The 16,703-nt window shown below is 47.2% G+C and overlaps 1 protein-coding gene across 2 annotated transcripts in view; it reads right to left on the bottom strand.

The window, feature by feature from the left end:
• The window catches only part of LOC144174037 (cell adhesion molecule Dscam1-like), a 282,304-nt gene extending 265,903 nt beyond the window's left edge, over positions 1 to 16,401 (bottom strand). Inside the window, exon 1 of one of the 2 annotated variants that reach the window (XM_077702436.1) lies at positions 15,920 to 16,401. In XM_077702436.1, the coding sequence (XP_077558562.1) occupies positions 15,920 to 16,022 (103 nt within the window). In that variant the 5' untranslated portion in view covers positions 16,023 to 16,401. The remainder of the gene's footprint in view (positions 1 to 15,919) is intronic. The other variant, XM_077702437.1, reaches the window with a different exon arrangement.
• Positions 16,402 to 16,703: the final 302 nt, after the last annotated feature.

Raw genomic sequence — 16,703 nt, 5'->3', positions numbered from 1 at the left:
CCCAGACCGCGTCTCCCCGCGCAGCGGGCAGCCCCGAGCTACCGCCGCGTGTTCGCCTCCCTCACTGGCCTCGGCAATGACAGCGAGCTCCGCCACCTACGAACGAGGCACTCGAGTCGTGCCGCGTTTCGTAAATCAAGCAGTTAGCCTGATTTCGTTGGACTGAATTAAATAAGGTTCGTTGGCCTTGGTAACAGCCATAACCGCCCTCGTGTCAGCTTTCCTATTTTGTTAGTGCGTTACTGTCAGCCTGCATTTCAGTAGGTGGCGATGGACGTGACTGGGTGCGCAAACGGGGCGGCAAGCTGTCCACTAGCGCCGAACAGAAGGTCGGGGCCAGGTAGGCGAATTCCTGTCTCCTCCGACCGGTGGGGCTGTTTTATTATTGTGGGAGCCCTTCTGTTGGACTGCTCGCAAGCTCTCCTGGGCCGTCTTCGAATTTTATTTTCGTTTCTGAGAAGGCTGGGAAGGGATGACTGGCATGGCTTTCTTTCTTTTTTTTTTTTTGCTTATTTTTTACACTTTTCTGGGCGAGCACGTGTGATCAGAAGTAGACTGCACCAGGGTTCTGCTTCCCGAATACTGTGTAAGTTGTGCCCGATAGGTGCACTGCGGCACAGCTGAAGTGTTGCCGCTCTAACACCTGCAGTTTTTATTTGGTTAGTTTATTTGCTCGCATGTAATACACCATCGTATGCAACTCCAAAGATTGGGAAATGATCAGAGAGCATGATAACACGAACTTACTACAAGTGACCCAACGTAACTTACGGCTAAACGAAGAAAACGAAACAAATACAGCAGTAAGTCCCCAGTGACACCTCGGCTGTTTTACTGGACAGACACAACGGAACGGTATTCTAGGAATGTTTACGGGTGAACACGAGATATTTCGAATACAAGACAGATATTTTTTTTGCTTTAGCTCGTATTTCATTATAAAACTGGGTGTTTAAAATTTCTGAATATGTAGTGCTACATGTTTGAGGTTACTGAGGCTGTTTAGGTCTGGATCGGGAGTGACTAGTTCCGACCAAAAGAACAGTCTTGTCCATCGACTGAGGACGAACGAACTTTTTGTTCCTAAATAACTTCGTTGGAAGGTGTCATCCACTCACTCTTCGGGTTGAGAAAATTACTGTTTTGCACTGCCGATTCATTGGTCTTTACAATACCATCGCGTCTTCCGTGGGATATTTTTACAGTGTCATCGCTAGATTGCTTCTGCAATTCCGGGAACAAACGGTCTATTCTAAACTTGGTCAGCGGGATTGAAATCCCAAATTCATCTGCGCTTTCACGTTGACCCGGCTGGTCGGGAAATCGCCCCTATGGAATTCAGCGGCTGGAAAATGCATTTTTAATGATTTCAGTCAGCAAGCTCTTCAGTCTCGCTAGCTTCACTAAATAAAGGCTTTTAGAGTATCGGCACTCTGTTATCTCATTGTTATGTGCGACCAGGATTTTCATTGGCCGGCGGGCACCACGTGACATTTGTTTACATATGGGCACAGCCATTTTGTTTCTGGGCGCCTCTCCTCTCTCTCGCTCTCTGCTGCGCGCACGCTAGAGCGGCCGGTCACATTCTGCCCGTCACAACCAGTGGCGGTTTCGTTGGGAGAGATGGCAACACTGCAAGCCAGAAACAAAATGGCCCCCAGACGCTTTCGGGTGCGCGAAGTGGCGGTACTCTTAAGTGTAGCTTATTTACTGACGCTAGGTCTCGCTGGCCAGATTTTTCAGGATTACGCAGTTTTCGATTACGCTCTTTCTGAGGAAAACCAGGTTTCCAGTTGACAGTGTCTCGGCACTCATCTCTCATTTAACGTGTCGTCAATTAGTGCAGTGGCGTCGTTTCGGACTTGGCTTCGTCATTGGCCGACGGCTTCCATGTCAGTTCTCTACGTCGTAAATTTCTGTCTGGGTCGCCTGGAAGAGTCACGGTCGGCGGAATGTAGAAGCCCTAGTCGTTCGCTGATCCCCGTGAGCCGCTCGCTCAGAATCGGTAGAGATGTTGAGGAATTCGGATAAGGCGGTCGCTTCGCACATCCCTCAGTTGGCGGCTATACGGTTACGGCAATAGACGTCCTTAATGTTCCAACTTACGTTAAATGTTTTATAATAAAGCTCCATCACATCATATATGGATAAACCACCTTTTTGTTTTGACTGCCTTGTATACCCGTTCGTCCCCTTTTTATCTTACCCGGAGTGTTACGAAGATACGCAGAAAAAAGACCCCGATGTCATAGTTTAATGGCGTATCCGGTCAAGAAAAATGTTTTTGTTGCTGTGCTCTAGAGATAACATCATTGCGGGGACATTTAGCATAAGTACCGTAGCTGCATTTGAAAATAAGCAGAAAAGCACCAAATATAGTTTTATTACTTTTACTTTTGATTATATTGCAATGCTGAATAAGTGCCGCTTAATCTGCAACAAGAACTTCGAAAAGGATTTTGGTGAATTTTATCGCCTGATTTCCCTAGATTGACGCGAGTCAAACTTCTTTATGTATGACGTCAATGATATTAGTTCAATAAAACACAGAGTGAATTAACTGCGCTGGCTGCTTCAGCCGACATTGCGATAACCTGCAAACCACCGTAATGCTGCCACCATGGAGCGGCTATCTTCGTTGACGTTTTTCAGTGCTGTAAAAAAATATAAACTATATTTTCATGGGAAAAAATGATGGCGTGCATGTATGCTTTCTTGGGTGTCTTTTAACGAACAGGAACAAAGTGAAACTGACCCCTGAAGAGGCCGAGTGAAAAATGGAGGAGCAAGCAAAACAGGACTCTTTAGTAAAATAAACGATCCTTCAGAGCCAACACAGCTGAGCTATAGCCGGTTTTCCCGCCAAGTTTCCAAACAAACGGTAAACAACCATATTTGTTCCTTCGAGTTCCTCCCTGCCTTAACAGCATCCTAGGCGGCGATTTACTACTAACGCGACCGTTTGTTGCACCTCTCAAATGAGCGCGTTAAGATATGACACCTGCACGAAGCGATATTAGAACCAGACCTTCTTTTCCTTGGCGCTGGCGACAAGTGCTGGCCACAGCGGGCGGTCACGACAGCCTGCGAGCGGTGCGTTTCGAGACGGCCGCGAAATTACAAAAGCGACGTTTACAGGCAAAGTAACCTCATCACGGTCCGAAAGCGCCCACTTAAAGAACTCTAAGTTGTAGAGCCAGCGGTGTACAGAAAAGGGGGGGGGGGGGGGCGAAACAGTTACCGAGGAATTACCTGCGAAGCGAAAGAGCGCTGAGAAGTCGCCGGTCGCTGGAAGGGGACCATTTGTTTGTCGCTTTCACGAGGGCTGTCGTGTCTCACTCCAACAAAACAGAAGCAGACGCCGCTTCTTTCTCAGCAGCTGTATACGCGAGGAAGTGCGCCCTGGCTCTTGTCGCGAAGCAAAGCAACGCGGCAAAGCTGGCTTCCACGAGCGAGGCTTGACGTGCCCGGACGAAATCGCAAGAAAAGGGTGCCGAGTAAACGAAAGGACCGAGATCAAGAAACAAAAAGAGAAATTGAAAGGGAGACGCGGCAGCAGCCCAACGCAGGACCAGAGAAGAAAACGGCGAACAAGGTATGTCACACTGGCTGAGAGACAAGCCGCGGTGTTTCCGACATCACGAGCCGCAAACTTACCTGTAGGTGGCACTATACTTGCGCCAAGAATTCGCCCCGCGCCTTTCTCAAGCCACTCAGTTTTTTTCTCCTCCCTGCTTTCTACCGTCCTCACCTCCAGTTGTCTCTTTTTCCTCTTTATTTCTTCATTTTGTTTTTGTTGGAGTATCTGCGCGGAGCCGGCCGGGAGGGGGGTTCAGCTAAAGCGTTTCTGGTTCTGTTTCCTCGCCGCATTAGCGTCTAATTCCTTGGGTAAACCTCTTTGGAAGAAACTAAGGAAGAACTGTTGTGCCGAGCTAATGCGCTGTTTCATCTTTTTGCCTTGCGCTTTAGTAGTGCCTGTTTAGCTACTGGTGGGCTTTTTTTGTTTCGTTGGCTGTCGCTGAAAGTTCATTGGATGACCGGTAGCGTATACACGCAGGCGGAATAGAGAAAGATCGAGTGCTGTCAGCGGACGGCAGAGGCAAAAGCTGCACGCTTTCTCCGCCCTCTCTTTTTCATCCCCCACCCCCCTCACACACACACACACACACACGCAACGGTTGCTCCAAACACAAGTTTCTCTTTTAGGGGACACATGTGTTCCATTTTCGTTTGAGCGCTGTCTAACAGGTATTCCTTCATATCTTAAAGCCATCGGAAAATGTTGATATACCATTACTCCAAAATTGTTGCGGTAAATTGCGAAAGTGGAATCCAACAGCTAACAAAAACGTCTTTGACAGAGTGGCGCATAAAGTTTCTTACGAGAACATGTCAAAATTATGAAATGCGTGCATTATAAATCTATAATTGCACTAGCTGGAACATGCATGTGTCTGACAGCGTTTAATTCGATGCCTGTTCATCTCACATGCTGCACTTATCCGGCACTGCCCACTTGCAATCACATTATATTTCTCCTCCTACTTTATCAGCAGAGAAATGAGAGACAAAAGTTATTTATCGGGACTGCCCTTTCGGCCTCCTATTTCTTCAGTCCCTGTGCTTCTCTATGTATAGGACTCTGTTCTTGTGGAAACAAGCGCAATTCAAGCCATTTTTTTTCTAGCCGTTTTTGGGTATGGTCATCCTATGTTTGGGTCCGGAAGCTAATGTGAGTCTGGTTTAGATAGGCTTTTAATGTGTCATTCCTACAATTACCTATTGCTGAGGAATGAGCATTGTTTGGTGGTTGGCGGTTTGCGCTGTGATCCTTTTGGGCATACTTTTCGTATTGATGCGTCCACTTTTCTCCCTTCGTGCAGTTTTGTCAGTGCTGTTGTTGCCTTGGGAACATATCTGATGGGAAGCTGAACCAAAATGTATAATCTAACAAAACACATGTGTTCTTTGTATACTATAGACACCTGCGTCTATAAAACAGCGTTCACAAACGCAAGTATTCCATTTATGCATATAAATTGTAACTGAAATATGTTACAATTATAATGGTTGTACAATTTGTAACAATGGTAACAATGGTGAAATGTGTTACGATTGTAACTGAAATTCAATGAAAATTGTTACAAGTGTATGTTCATTCGTCTGTCTTCAATTAGACATATCAACCGTCAGTCGCTTGGCGAGTCGCGTATCATGCGAGGAAGGTTTTTATTTCTCTTGCGAGAACGGCTGTGGGCGCACGTCGGCCAACTCAAAGAGGGCCGGGGTGTGATGAACCCTGGTGATTAGCCCAGCCGTCGCAGCAAGAAGAAAAACAAACAAGAAACGAGAGGGTCGAAAGGAGCACCGCTGTTGCACATAACCGCTTGATGGCATTTTGCTGCAGACAGCTTCTCGTGCTTCCCGCGTCTGACTTGAAGCTGATGACGGGGTGAATGCGACGCCGGGCGTCTCTCCAGATCGTGTGCCCCGTCGTCATCACTTGACTAGGAGACAAGCGAGCGCCCGTTTCTTTGTGTTTGTATTTATTTCGTCCTGCCCCAGTTATTGCTGTCACGTAGTTTTAAAGCTTAATTATGTGATATTGCGGGCGGGCACTGAAAAGCTAAATAATAAATTTGTAGAACATAAGGCAGTAGTTCTGTTAATTGCTTCCAAGTCGTGCAACTAAGCGGTATCAACTTTATTTGTTAGATTATACAATGACGCGAGTGTGCATAAAGCAGCGGTTCTCAAATGTGGGTTTGCCAGTACATCATTTCAGGTGTCCGCGAAGCCTTCCCCAAAACTCACCCTCTCCACCAAAGTAACTCCTTCTTTTTGCCAAAATGTGGCTTCGCTGCATGATATTTAAGCCTATTTTTTTCTCTCCGCTGCTCATCTTTGAACGTCGGCCAACGCGCCAGCTTTGCAAAAAACATGCACATAAAAGGCACGATATAAGTGTTAGGACGACTTTAAGCTGCAAGAACAAAGCGTTTGACAATTTGGCATGCATCAGCTAAGTTAAAAGCGAGCCTGAAAAGGCGGACAACGAACATGTGCGGGCGTCTTTAGCTGCATGTGCAAATGTGTTGACATTATGACTTGGATCGATACAGTTCTTCGTGCGGCCTGCATCACTTCTGCAAGCCCGAAAGGGGTCCTCGGCACACTCATGGTTGAGAACAGAAAAGGCTGCACTCAAACGACCGTGTGAATGGTTGTTTTCAAGAAAAGAGATACCGCGAAAAAAATTCAAGGCCATTCCTCCCTGCGAATATGTGTGACCAGCGGAGCTGTAAGGTTTTGCCGCGTAGTAACGTAGGCAGCAATAGCTAGCTGCCGCTATGGTCCACAAATCGGCCTACTCGCAACCGCAGAGGCATGGTTGGATGTATGCCGCTGGGTGGTCGGCTGGGACGGATAAGTGTGGCATCGCAAGCCAAATGTCTCCAACACGAAACGCGTGAACCACCCCCTTTTCGGTCCCGACGAATCCACACTGAATCACCAACTACAACCGAACGGTATTGTCATCCCGACTAACCCATGGTCCGAGGACACCCACGCACTTGTTAAGAGTTCTGAATGCGAAAGCATTACAGACCAATAGAGCGCCTGAGCGCCGAGTTCTCGAAGAGCTTCGTCCTCTTGCCTGAAATGTTCTGAGATCCGTTAAATGTTCTAGGTAACAACGTCATTGAAAAACTGAAGTGGATGAAGCAGTTAAACAAGGTTGATGCGTTTCTCTCTGCCAGTTCCCCTAACTTGAAGACACAAGCTCTGCTCATTCGGGTTTGATATTTGTCAGATGATTCACCTGTGCGAAATCCCTTGATGTTAATAAAGCTGTTATAAGGCTATGTGTAAAAGCTATGTGCATAAAGATGTGTTTAAAGAATTCTTGTAACTTTTGGCCTGGAGGCTGAATCGAGGGACAGACAGGCATACACACGTAGAGACATACAACCAGACCAAAATTTCCGCAATTAAGTAGCACAAGAAAGAATATCGTCTTCAATAATGGATGGAGGGTGTAGAACCGCATTGCGAAGCAGAGTAGTGTTCAGCTTAATGTTGGCCTTTCCCCTTACAGCATTCTTTTTTAACTCGCTTGTTAGATTACCTGCACCACAAAGATGTTCATAATTTCCTTTTTTTTTTGTAGGATTTGCTTGCTTTCCTTGCCAGAACTGAAACCTCTTCACTTCATGTGGAAAAGAAAACGCAGCAAACCAGGCCAGACGAGGCACTTAAGCTTCTGTAAAACCGGACATTCGTGCGCAACTGTGTGTACATTCTCGGGAGATTGATCGACTCTCCAAGTTTTGTTGCCCCTCTTTCACCGAGCTCGCAGTACCGAAAAGCAAATGAAGGTAGGCGGTTTGTCACGCGCAGTATCTACCGTGCCACCGAAGCATACCACCGCACAACGAAAATTTCGCCCGCACATATAGGCGAAGGAAGCACGAACGTCAACGGCAACAGCGCGAAGCGTATGTTCTGAGATAGGGGGAGATTTAGAGGAGGACTTGGGGAGGAGGAGGGAAGCTTTGGCGGAGAAGGGAAGGTTTGCGAAAGCACTTTCCTAAAAGACACCCTTGAGAGCACTTCGTCCATGTCGAGGCGTGGAGCGTGATTTTGGCATGGAACGCCCCGCTCTGTGCACATGGAGAGTACGGCCGCTCTTCTCTCTGGACGAGCTCTTTCCGAGAGCGCCGACAAAGAATCAGGAAAGCAAGAGCGCTGGCGAAGGATGCCGCCCAAGTTGCTCGTATAGCTTCGGGAGTGGCCAAAGGTTTGTTATGACCCAACGCTAATGCTGTGCGAAGTCTACAACGCCGCTACGTCTATGGCGATCCGAGGGCGCTCAAGTAAGATCTCATAAATGGTGCCCAGATGAAAACCTTTCTGCCCCTGAAGTCGAGTGCACGTTTGGATTTCTTTTTGGTGTAGAGTCGGAGAGGGAGCGCAGTTCTCCCCGCGGTATTTGTCAATCACTTTGTGAAGTTGTGATGAGTCTTCCGACACTTAGCAGTCTCATCTACAACGCGACGCAATACAGCTGCAGAATCGTGTCACAAGGCACAAAGGGTTCACTAAAAATCGCGGGGAACTCCCAAGAGCGAATCGGATAAATGGGAAAGCCGCTCTGCTACGCAATCAGCCCATTTGAAGCCGACCTTACAGCAAGACAGGCATGAATGTCTAGAAACGGGATTTTCCAGGCGCCATTTAACCGCTCTTACGCCACAAAAAGAAGGCCAGAGGGCTTTTTTGTGAAATACCTCCCACGACCTCATGTACCCCATGCAAAGTGGTATACACCAAAAAGGTTAAAAAAATTATACAGCGAGTTCCTTTCAAGTTGGCTTCGCTCTTTTACACATACGACTTGCTCGGAAGTCACTGGTCATATAAGAAATCTTATGTTAAACTATAACTGTCCCGGGTCCTAATGTTTCTTGAAATTTTTGTAATTTGGTCCTGCGAAGAGAAACCACTACACACTCTTAATGGGAACCCCTTTTTATTCCATATTACCAACGAGGAGCAGAGGAACGCCGTCCTGCTCAGCACAGACCCTGTGATCCAGGCCTCATTAGCCCAGGGTGGCGAAGACGCCGAAAAGGACCATATGAATCCTGCCGTCACCGGAAGGACTCTGAAATACAGTTAAACCTGGATGTAAGGAACCTTCATGTAACGAATTCCTGGATTTAACAAAGTTTTTCAGTTTTCTATTTCCAGCCCCATCGAAACCGTTGTGTTAGGTTACGCTGATGAGCCTTTGTTTTTTACTCTGTTTCTGAAAAGTCAGCTGGAGATATACACTAATTTAGCGAACTTTGCCCGCACTGCAAAGCACCGTGCGTTTCCCGTGTGAGTGTGGTGTCGATTAGGTGCTTGGCCCGCCTGTCGGTGCGTAGTCGCGCGTCTCTGCTGCTTTCTGAGGTATGGGTTCGTCGGGGATGAGTTCTGCTGCCAGAAAACGAAAAGTTTTTTTTTCTTTTCAAGACAAGTTCGCAATTTAAAGTACCGTCTCCGCCTGCAAGAAAGATCAACGTTGTCGTCCGGTACAGCATCCCAGCTAGCACCCTCTCAAAAAAGTTTTAGTGCAGCAAATAGCATCAAGTTCGCGAAAAGGGGTCATTTCAGCATGCGCTTCGTCCTTGAAACTGGTTAAGGCACCGAAGAGTGACAAAAGACAAAGTTGATACTTAAGTTACGTTTGCGAGTACGAGGGTCAGTGCCTTTGATTCTTTGCAGAAGGTGCAAAGCACGCATTTTTTCACGGTGAAATAAATTCTTAAAGGGAGAGTTCACTAACCATGATGTCTAGAATTTTGATTTAGTTTCTGCTTCATTTACGGGATCCTTAACTCGAAACCCGCATGTAACGAAAAATTGCGAATTTCTATCAACTTCGTTACATTCGGATTTAACTGCAGACCTAAAAACTGCCCCACCCGTGGCAGCATTAAAGTTTTTTCCTGATATGATTTGCGGCCAGAGTGTGACATAAAAAGCGTTACAGACAGAAAGACTGCTTTAGGCCAGGTTCATACTGTTGTCGCAACTGTCGTAATATCTTTAAATAATGACGTCATTTCACGTCTCAGCCAACCGAACTGCGCCAAATGCCGTTTTTTACGTCCACAGCTCACGATAAGGCTACATAGAAATGCGAAGGCATTAAAAAAAATCAGCAGCCATTAAATGACGGGTTTAGAACCCAGAAACCACAGAAAGTATCTAAACACTATCCCGTATTTCTGGGCACTGAGCACTGTAACCAGCGATAATAATTCCGAGTGTATTTTACTTCCTCGGGAATTTCCTTGAGTGCACCAAGGATGTTTTAAACAACAAACAGATGGCTTCACCCCATTCTTCTGATTAAAAAAAAATTCTTTTCGAATCGGCGCATTTGCGTGTTTGAAAGTGTCAAAGCATTTAACCGACTTTTCTTTTTGAACGTTCAGTTTAGCTTAGTACAGGGAAACAAATTGAAGTTAGAATATCGTTTGGGATATATGTAGTTTTACTCTTGCTTGGTTCCGATTCGAATGAACGGAAAATGGTCAGGGTAAGCGAAAACGGGCCGAGCCAGGAAATGGTTTTTCAACACGCGAAACCCAATTGCGATTTAAGATTTTTTTCATGAATGATTTCCTCGGTTATTTTTTTGTCCTTTATGTTAGTACATGTAGAGATTACGGAAGTTACCTTCCTAGCATCAGGTGGGCCAGAAAGGTTGTTTGGCCATAGGCAAAATTAGCACAGTGATATCCAAGATTGATTATATTGCCCTTTCATTCAGTTGAACACGGCTACGACATGAATGGTGCTGTGCTTCCAGACTTAATAGCTAATGACAAGAACAGCCTGAATGTCGCAAGGGTTCTTAGTTTTAACTTGAATATTTTTCCTGGCCCTCCTAAACCTTTTTTCCCGCGAGGCGTGTTTCTAATCGTTATGTTTTGACCATTGCTTCAGACCGCTTTGGAACACCCAGATTCTGAGATTATTTAAGAACGCATCGCGTGAACTATCACAAAACTCCCGAGCACTTTGTGTTACGGTGCGTGCTGTTCGGCGTAGTACACGAGACACCGCTTCAAAAAGGAATTGACGGCCCTGGTAAAGTTGTCGATGTAACTGCACACTTTTTATTCAATTACTTCACACTGTTGGTACCATATCCGAGAGGCCGTGGCTCCAATTCCCCGCGTTTAGTGTTTAACGCGACAGTGCTATGCCAACCACCGCTTATAACGGAATTCTGACCAAGAAGTAGTTGAAAATTCCCCTACATACAAAGCGCCAAAAGTGAAGATGAACGTCATGATAGCTTTTCACGGCTTAGTCATCCTACACATCGATGTCAGCGACATTTGTACTTCACTGCCCTGTCGTGTTTTTAATGACCACTGAAACGAACTTGGCATTCTTGAGCCATGCGGGTCAAAGTTCCGACGTCTGCGCAGGTACTCAACATTTCAGCATTTCTTCCCAGATTGAAAGTAAGTGTGCAAGCTTATGATGGTCACAAGTTTAGTCGTTGTGCGCGGATTAGGAACTCAGGCAGCGTCCACACAAACCAGCAGAACGTTTGAAAATGAAATGGTCCTCCTTTGAAATTTTACAGCGAAAACTGCCTTACGGAAGGAGAATTTCCAGCGGCAGGCGCGTTGTTGGTGTCGTTCATCCGCAAGAAACACCACTGCAGTACATTCCACACGTAGCCTCTTTCGAGACCGTATATACTGATGGTGTGTTTGGCCTTGTGGCGAAATGCAAAAGTGGTGAATACGGATTTGGTGGAGTTTTGTGCCGCGTGCGCCTCACCCGGCTGCAACGAACAGAAGTGAGAAAAGCCGGAATCCGCAAAAATGAATGACAGTCGGATTTGTCTTTTCACTCCGGCGGATCGGTTGGCGTCTTCGGCCACGTGTCGGGCATAAAAGAGCGGCTGTCGGATGCCGTACGCTTGTGCAACCGACCTCGTTACATTCGGGTGGCATCACAGGATAGAGATTTTAGGGAGCAAAAGAAGAGAGAACGCACCCGGTAGGCTCCAAGCCGCTTAGAGCAATAATACAACCTTCGGCTACAATCCCGAAATTCCGACCACGCGTTATGAAACATATACCGACATGTTCTTTCGCCAACGCGGGGCGACTTCTCTGGATGCCGGAATCACAATGGAGTAGTATTCCGACGGAACCCTCGTTTGTCGTTCATATGCGGGTGTGTCTGTATGCCTCGGGGTATGAAATGGAAAATTCCCATGCGACGCATTTGTGAATCTGCCCGCCTCTGGTTTGGATGTCTTTCATCTTGGAGCGAGTTATTAGCATCCAAAGGGCGGAATGATTTTGCTCTCAACTCTTGTAGTTTCTTTTTAATTCTTTTGTGGTTCACGTTGGTCTCTGGCCCGATGAACTTTATTCGTACCGCTTCAGCGCTTTTTAAAATGTGGACGGATGAAAAGGAGTTCGCCAAACATAAATTTTGATGGCGGCAGCGCAGCTCAGAAATACATTCTTAGTAAGAAAGCATCATAACTTCGATTTGCATCATAACGGAGCGACGCACTTACCGTGCACCGTGTCTTTAACTCTGGAGCACTGGGTGCGAAAAATGACTAAAAGAAGGGGCGCTGCATGGTGGTGAGTGACGCACGACGGTGCGGGAAAAAATGCACTGCTGCGTGCACTGGAACTAATGATGATGATGATGATTGCTATTGGTATCCCCTTTGTAGCGGGGTGATGCCGGGTCATCTTACCCAAAAAAAGCAAAGATACCTATGTTTTACACTCTTCGTTTAATACTAGCGCTGCTCTTAGTGCAGGCACAAAAATACTTATTACGCACAAAAGACTTATTTTTTTCTGTTACAGGTGCTAGCTCTGCTAGGCAACATTACCCTCTATGCTTTTAGTCTCAGTATGGCAAGCGCGCCCTAGCGGCGCTGTTGTTCTGGTTAGCTGCTGCTGCACGGAGGTCTCTACTTCTCTTCTCCGCCACCACTGCTGTACTGTGAACGAGGTGTAAATAAACAAACATTTGTTCCTGCGCCACAACAACAGGGGGCAAATGCTACTGGGTTCCGGAAGACTTCCGGAGCGCCATGTTTCTTTTGCGGTCTCGCCTGATTGGCTGCGCCCTGAAAACGTTACGAAAAACAACCTGGACAGCCAATCCCACCAGACCGTAAGAGAAATCCAGAGCCCCGGAAGTTTTCCGGCACCTAGTGGGATTTTACCCAGGTGGTCAAATTCTATCTCTAATCCGTTGTGGCCGCAGGTAAACCCCTTCGCGACTCATTCACGGTGCATTTTTGAAAATCATTCCGAAACCATTCGACTGCATCAAATAGGTGCGCACGAAAGTGCGTATGGCATGTCGTGTGAGCATCGTATTCATTAGAGATGTGAGGAATGGAACGATAAGGAGGGTCCTTATACACAAAAGAATCGGGGGTGGGTCATGTTACAAAGGAATGGGAGTGCAGCCCCGGTCCTTATTGCAGAAAATAAGGGGACACCAGGCTATCATGACACGTGATTGGCGTCCTTAAACAGGCGGTTTTTCTCTTTTTTAGGAACACTCACGCAGCGGACTCATACCACCTTGAGCTCCTCAAACGGAACGTGCGTATTTAGGAGGAACGGGGTGAAGACGAGTGCGGGCATGAATCGCCCGTCACCCCATTTGTTAAAGAGGAGCCGGCACAGTGCGCATAGAGTAACATTGGTACGTTTATGCAGCGGCCCTCGTACTTCACAAAAACAAACCGAATGAAACTGGACAATTCCCCGAAACGCCGAAAGTAACGTGTTATGTTATCGCTTCCAGTGCTTGCCGTTTCCGGCGTTACTCGCGCATGACCGAAGCAGCTAAACTTGCCAAATGTTCTGGCATGCATTTAAATCCAACGCATTCAGGCAGCGGCAAGTTTTGTGTACTCTATATTGACCAGAGAGCCTCTTATCGAACAGTGCGCTGATACGTACGATGTGCTGTCCACGAAAAACTCGTACATATTTCTGCCTACCTTAAGTATCGCTCAAATAACAAAGAAACAACAAAAAGACGCTAAATGCAAGGGAGGCGCACGTTCGATAATATCCACCGATCGACAAATCCTAAACAAAATGGCCGACTGTTCAAAGGATAAAGAAGCGGTCAATGAATGCTCTGGATGGCGGCACATTTATCGAGGAAGCTCCTATGAACAAACTACAGAAAAGACATTTGGGAAAATATTGCGCTGGTGGGGTTCGAACCAGGGTCCTCCGGAATGCGAGGTGAGCACGGAATTCCTGGACCCCCACAGCTCGGTCATTATATACGCTGACTTAAGGTAAACCTAGTGAGTTGTGGCCTTCAACGAAACATGTGTTGGAGAATTGCACTCACAATTAAAGAAGGATTCTGAGCGTGAAGAGTAGGCAAGTAGCTGTTAGGTGAGGCGCAAAGCACGTTCACCCTAGTAGCGTGTAGGTAGGGCTAACAAAGTGATTGGCCACGACCCCTCTCGGCCATAGTAACCGAAGGGGAAAGTTCACAAAATGAAAATGATGATGATAATAATGAGAAACACATGCACAATTTGGACATGGGCCTCTGTAGGCACCTCTTCATTACAGTGCGTAGAGTGAACGCGCTTCCTACCCCACGAGACTTGCACAAATTTTATCGGTGCCGTGTAAACAGCGATGAACTCGGAACCGAGCAATGTACATTAACAGGAGCCGTAAAACAAGGCGGCGCACACAATACCGGCGTATCCGTTCCACAGTTGAGCACTTACACTTTCGCATTCGCGACATCATAAGTAGTGCTTAGGTGTCCTAAATGTTTACAGGTAGTTTCGCAACTATAACGCGCCCGTTTCTTACGCAGTAGTCTAAAAAATGAGGGAGCAAATGCTTTGCTTCCTTTGACAGCGCGTTTTGTCGCCATGCAAATGACTCGAATGCAACAATCACCTATATTTTGCTTTAACGCGGAAAACAACGTGCGTAAGCGTTCTACTTTCGAAAAGCAACGTCGATATCTTTTACAACACCAAATAAAAGTCAAATAAGCATCGAAAAAACGTTCTTGTTTATTCCGTACGCTGAAATTGTTGCAGAGCTGCTCGTTCTATTTGCGGAGAACTTTTCTGCAGCTGTAAGCAAGTAACATCTCTTAGAGAAAGATTACTCGCTGTTCTTCCAGGGTCTGGCTCCAGAGGACAGTGAGAAGCGCCGGTGCTGTTGTTTTGTCTTCATTCTGGCCCCTAATTGAATCTCCCTGGCGTGGACTGTAAATGCCTTGTCCAGTCACTAGAAATTGAGGCATGGCTGTGTGTTCAGTAGGTCGGCCGTTTGCCACTCATGGAAATTACGGGATGACAGGCTGATAGAAGCATTTGTTCTGCAGTTCAATAAACAATTTGGCTATGTATGAACTCCTTGACTGCCTACTCATTAATGAAGAATCGCGATCTTCATAAGCGAACTTTGTGAAGGGGTTCCAGTATTTAGCTTAGCAAATATTCCTTTTTTTAATTTTCTACGTATCTATCTAAAATACGTATAAAAAACCGTAATCATAGCAATTAGCATTATGCAACAGCTGTTAGACCTACTGCTTTTTCCCATAAAATGACCATACCAGCTTACTTATACAATGACTTGTTGATGTAAGTTACGGAAAACAGCTTAATCCGGAACCGACAGCTAAAGTACATTATATTTACGATCTGCTCAAATGCAAATGACGACCTTTTTACAAATGCTCGCCATGGTAACATTTAGTTTTGCCGTTGAAGGCGCTAAGAGTTCCTTCTGAGTACAATGATTGTTTAATGACATACCATGTGAATGCTTCTTGTTGATATGAGTGTAAAATGTCATGTTGTAGAGTCCGTTTATTCATAGTAACTTCAAAACAAAATCCCGTGCCCTCGATCTTCTTAGGTTGATATGAAATGCTTGTTTTAGTTCAGAAGCTTTGCGTTTTTATTTTTGTGTGTGCGAATGTTAGGCTGTAAACAGAATTGACCAAATTATCGCTTCAATGACCACTTTCGCATTTGCACGTGTTAATGCTTGTGATGAAACATTTTAAAAGACTCATAAAGGATGAATTTCCTGCTGAGTGGAGACGTGAAGGGTTGTTCAAAGGTGTGCACTCTTACGCTCCACCACAATCCTCTTAGCAGAGGCCAGAAGCACGCTAAAACGACAGCGGCAGCTACGAACAACAGCAGACACGCCCGGCTAGGAGTTTGAGCAGTGGCTGCAGCCTAGCCTCCTTTCTTGTCACGTTCCGAAAAAGTCGTCCAGGCCCCAGGTCGCGACGAGGGAAGGGATACGGGGCTAATCACGCAGGCACGTAGCGAGCACCCACTCACCCAGACAAAAGAGTAGCACGGTCTGACAGAGCAGAAGAGGCCAGGCCAGGGTTCCCGACCAGCAGCCAGTCGCGGGCCGGCCGTGTCCCGTTAGCGTCCTCATGTTCTCCTGCGCTGGCGGCTTCAAGGCCCGTTATCCATTATCGGCTGTCACGCACCGCTCCGCACTCACTGCACACGCACGCACATGGTTCTCCCGGCAACGAATGCGGACAGGCGCGGCTCTTTTCAAGCCGTCCGTGTCGTGAGCGAAAGCGCGGCGGAGACGACAGCGCGCGAGGAGCGAGCGATGCCACCGCCCGTCGCAGCAGACGCCGCTGTCCCGACAACGCGACGCGATCAGCAGCAGATCGGCCGCGCCGGGCGGCTTCGGAGGGAGGGGAGCGCGGGCCTTCGGTCGGAGCCGCTCGGATGATTCTTCGCTCCGGGCCGTTCCTCCTCGGGCAGCGACATGCAGCACGCGTGCCCATCGACTCGCTCGGGGCCGGGGGGCTCGAGCGGCGGCCGCGTGGGAGTCCCTAGCGCGGGGGAGGGGCCGGAGGGAGGACCCACAACGGCGTGCTTTTCAAAGGGAGGGCGAGCGGAGACAGCGGCCTAGGGAAGGCGCCTAGGGAAATCCGTGCCTTTTCTTGGGGAACGCGCAGGCATCTTCGGACGATCCCTCCTCTCCACATTGAACTTCCATCCGATTTCTACTTCTCTCTCTCCCTCGGGGTGCTAAGGTGGCAGAGCGTAACAGGCTGTCCCATTCACATCAGCGGACAAGACTGCCTAATGAGCGCCA

This window comes from Haemaphysalis longicornis, unplaced genomic scaffold, assembly GCF_048455015.1.
Source record: "Haemaphysalis longicornis isolate Haplotype H1 unplaced genomic scaffold, Haemaphysalis longicornis Haplotype H1 scaffold_3, whole genome shotgun sequence".
In the NCBI taxonomy this organism is placed as follows: domain Eukaryota; kingdom Metazoa; phylum Arthropoda; class Arachnida; order Ixodida; family Ixodidae; genus Haemaphysalis; species Haemaphysalis longicornis.
The sequence above is the reverse complement of the archived record's forward strand: the minus strand, read 5'-3'. Positions and strand labels throughout refer to the sequence as shown.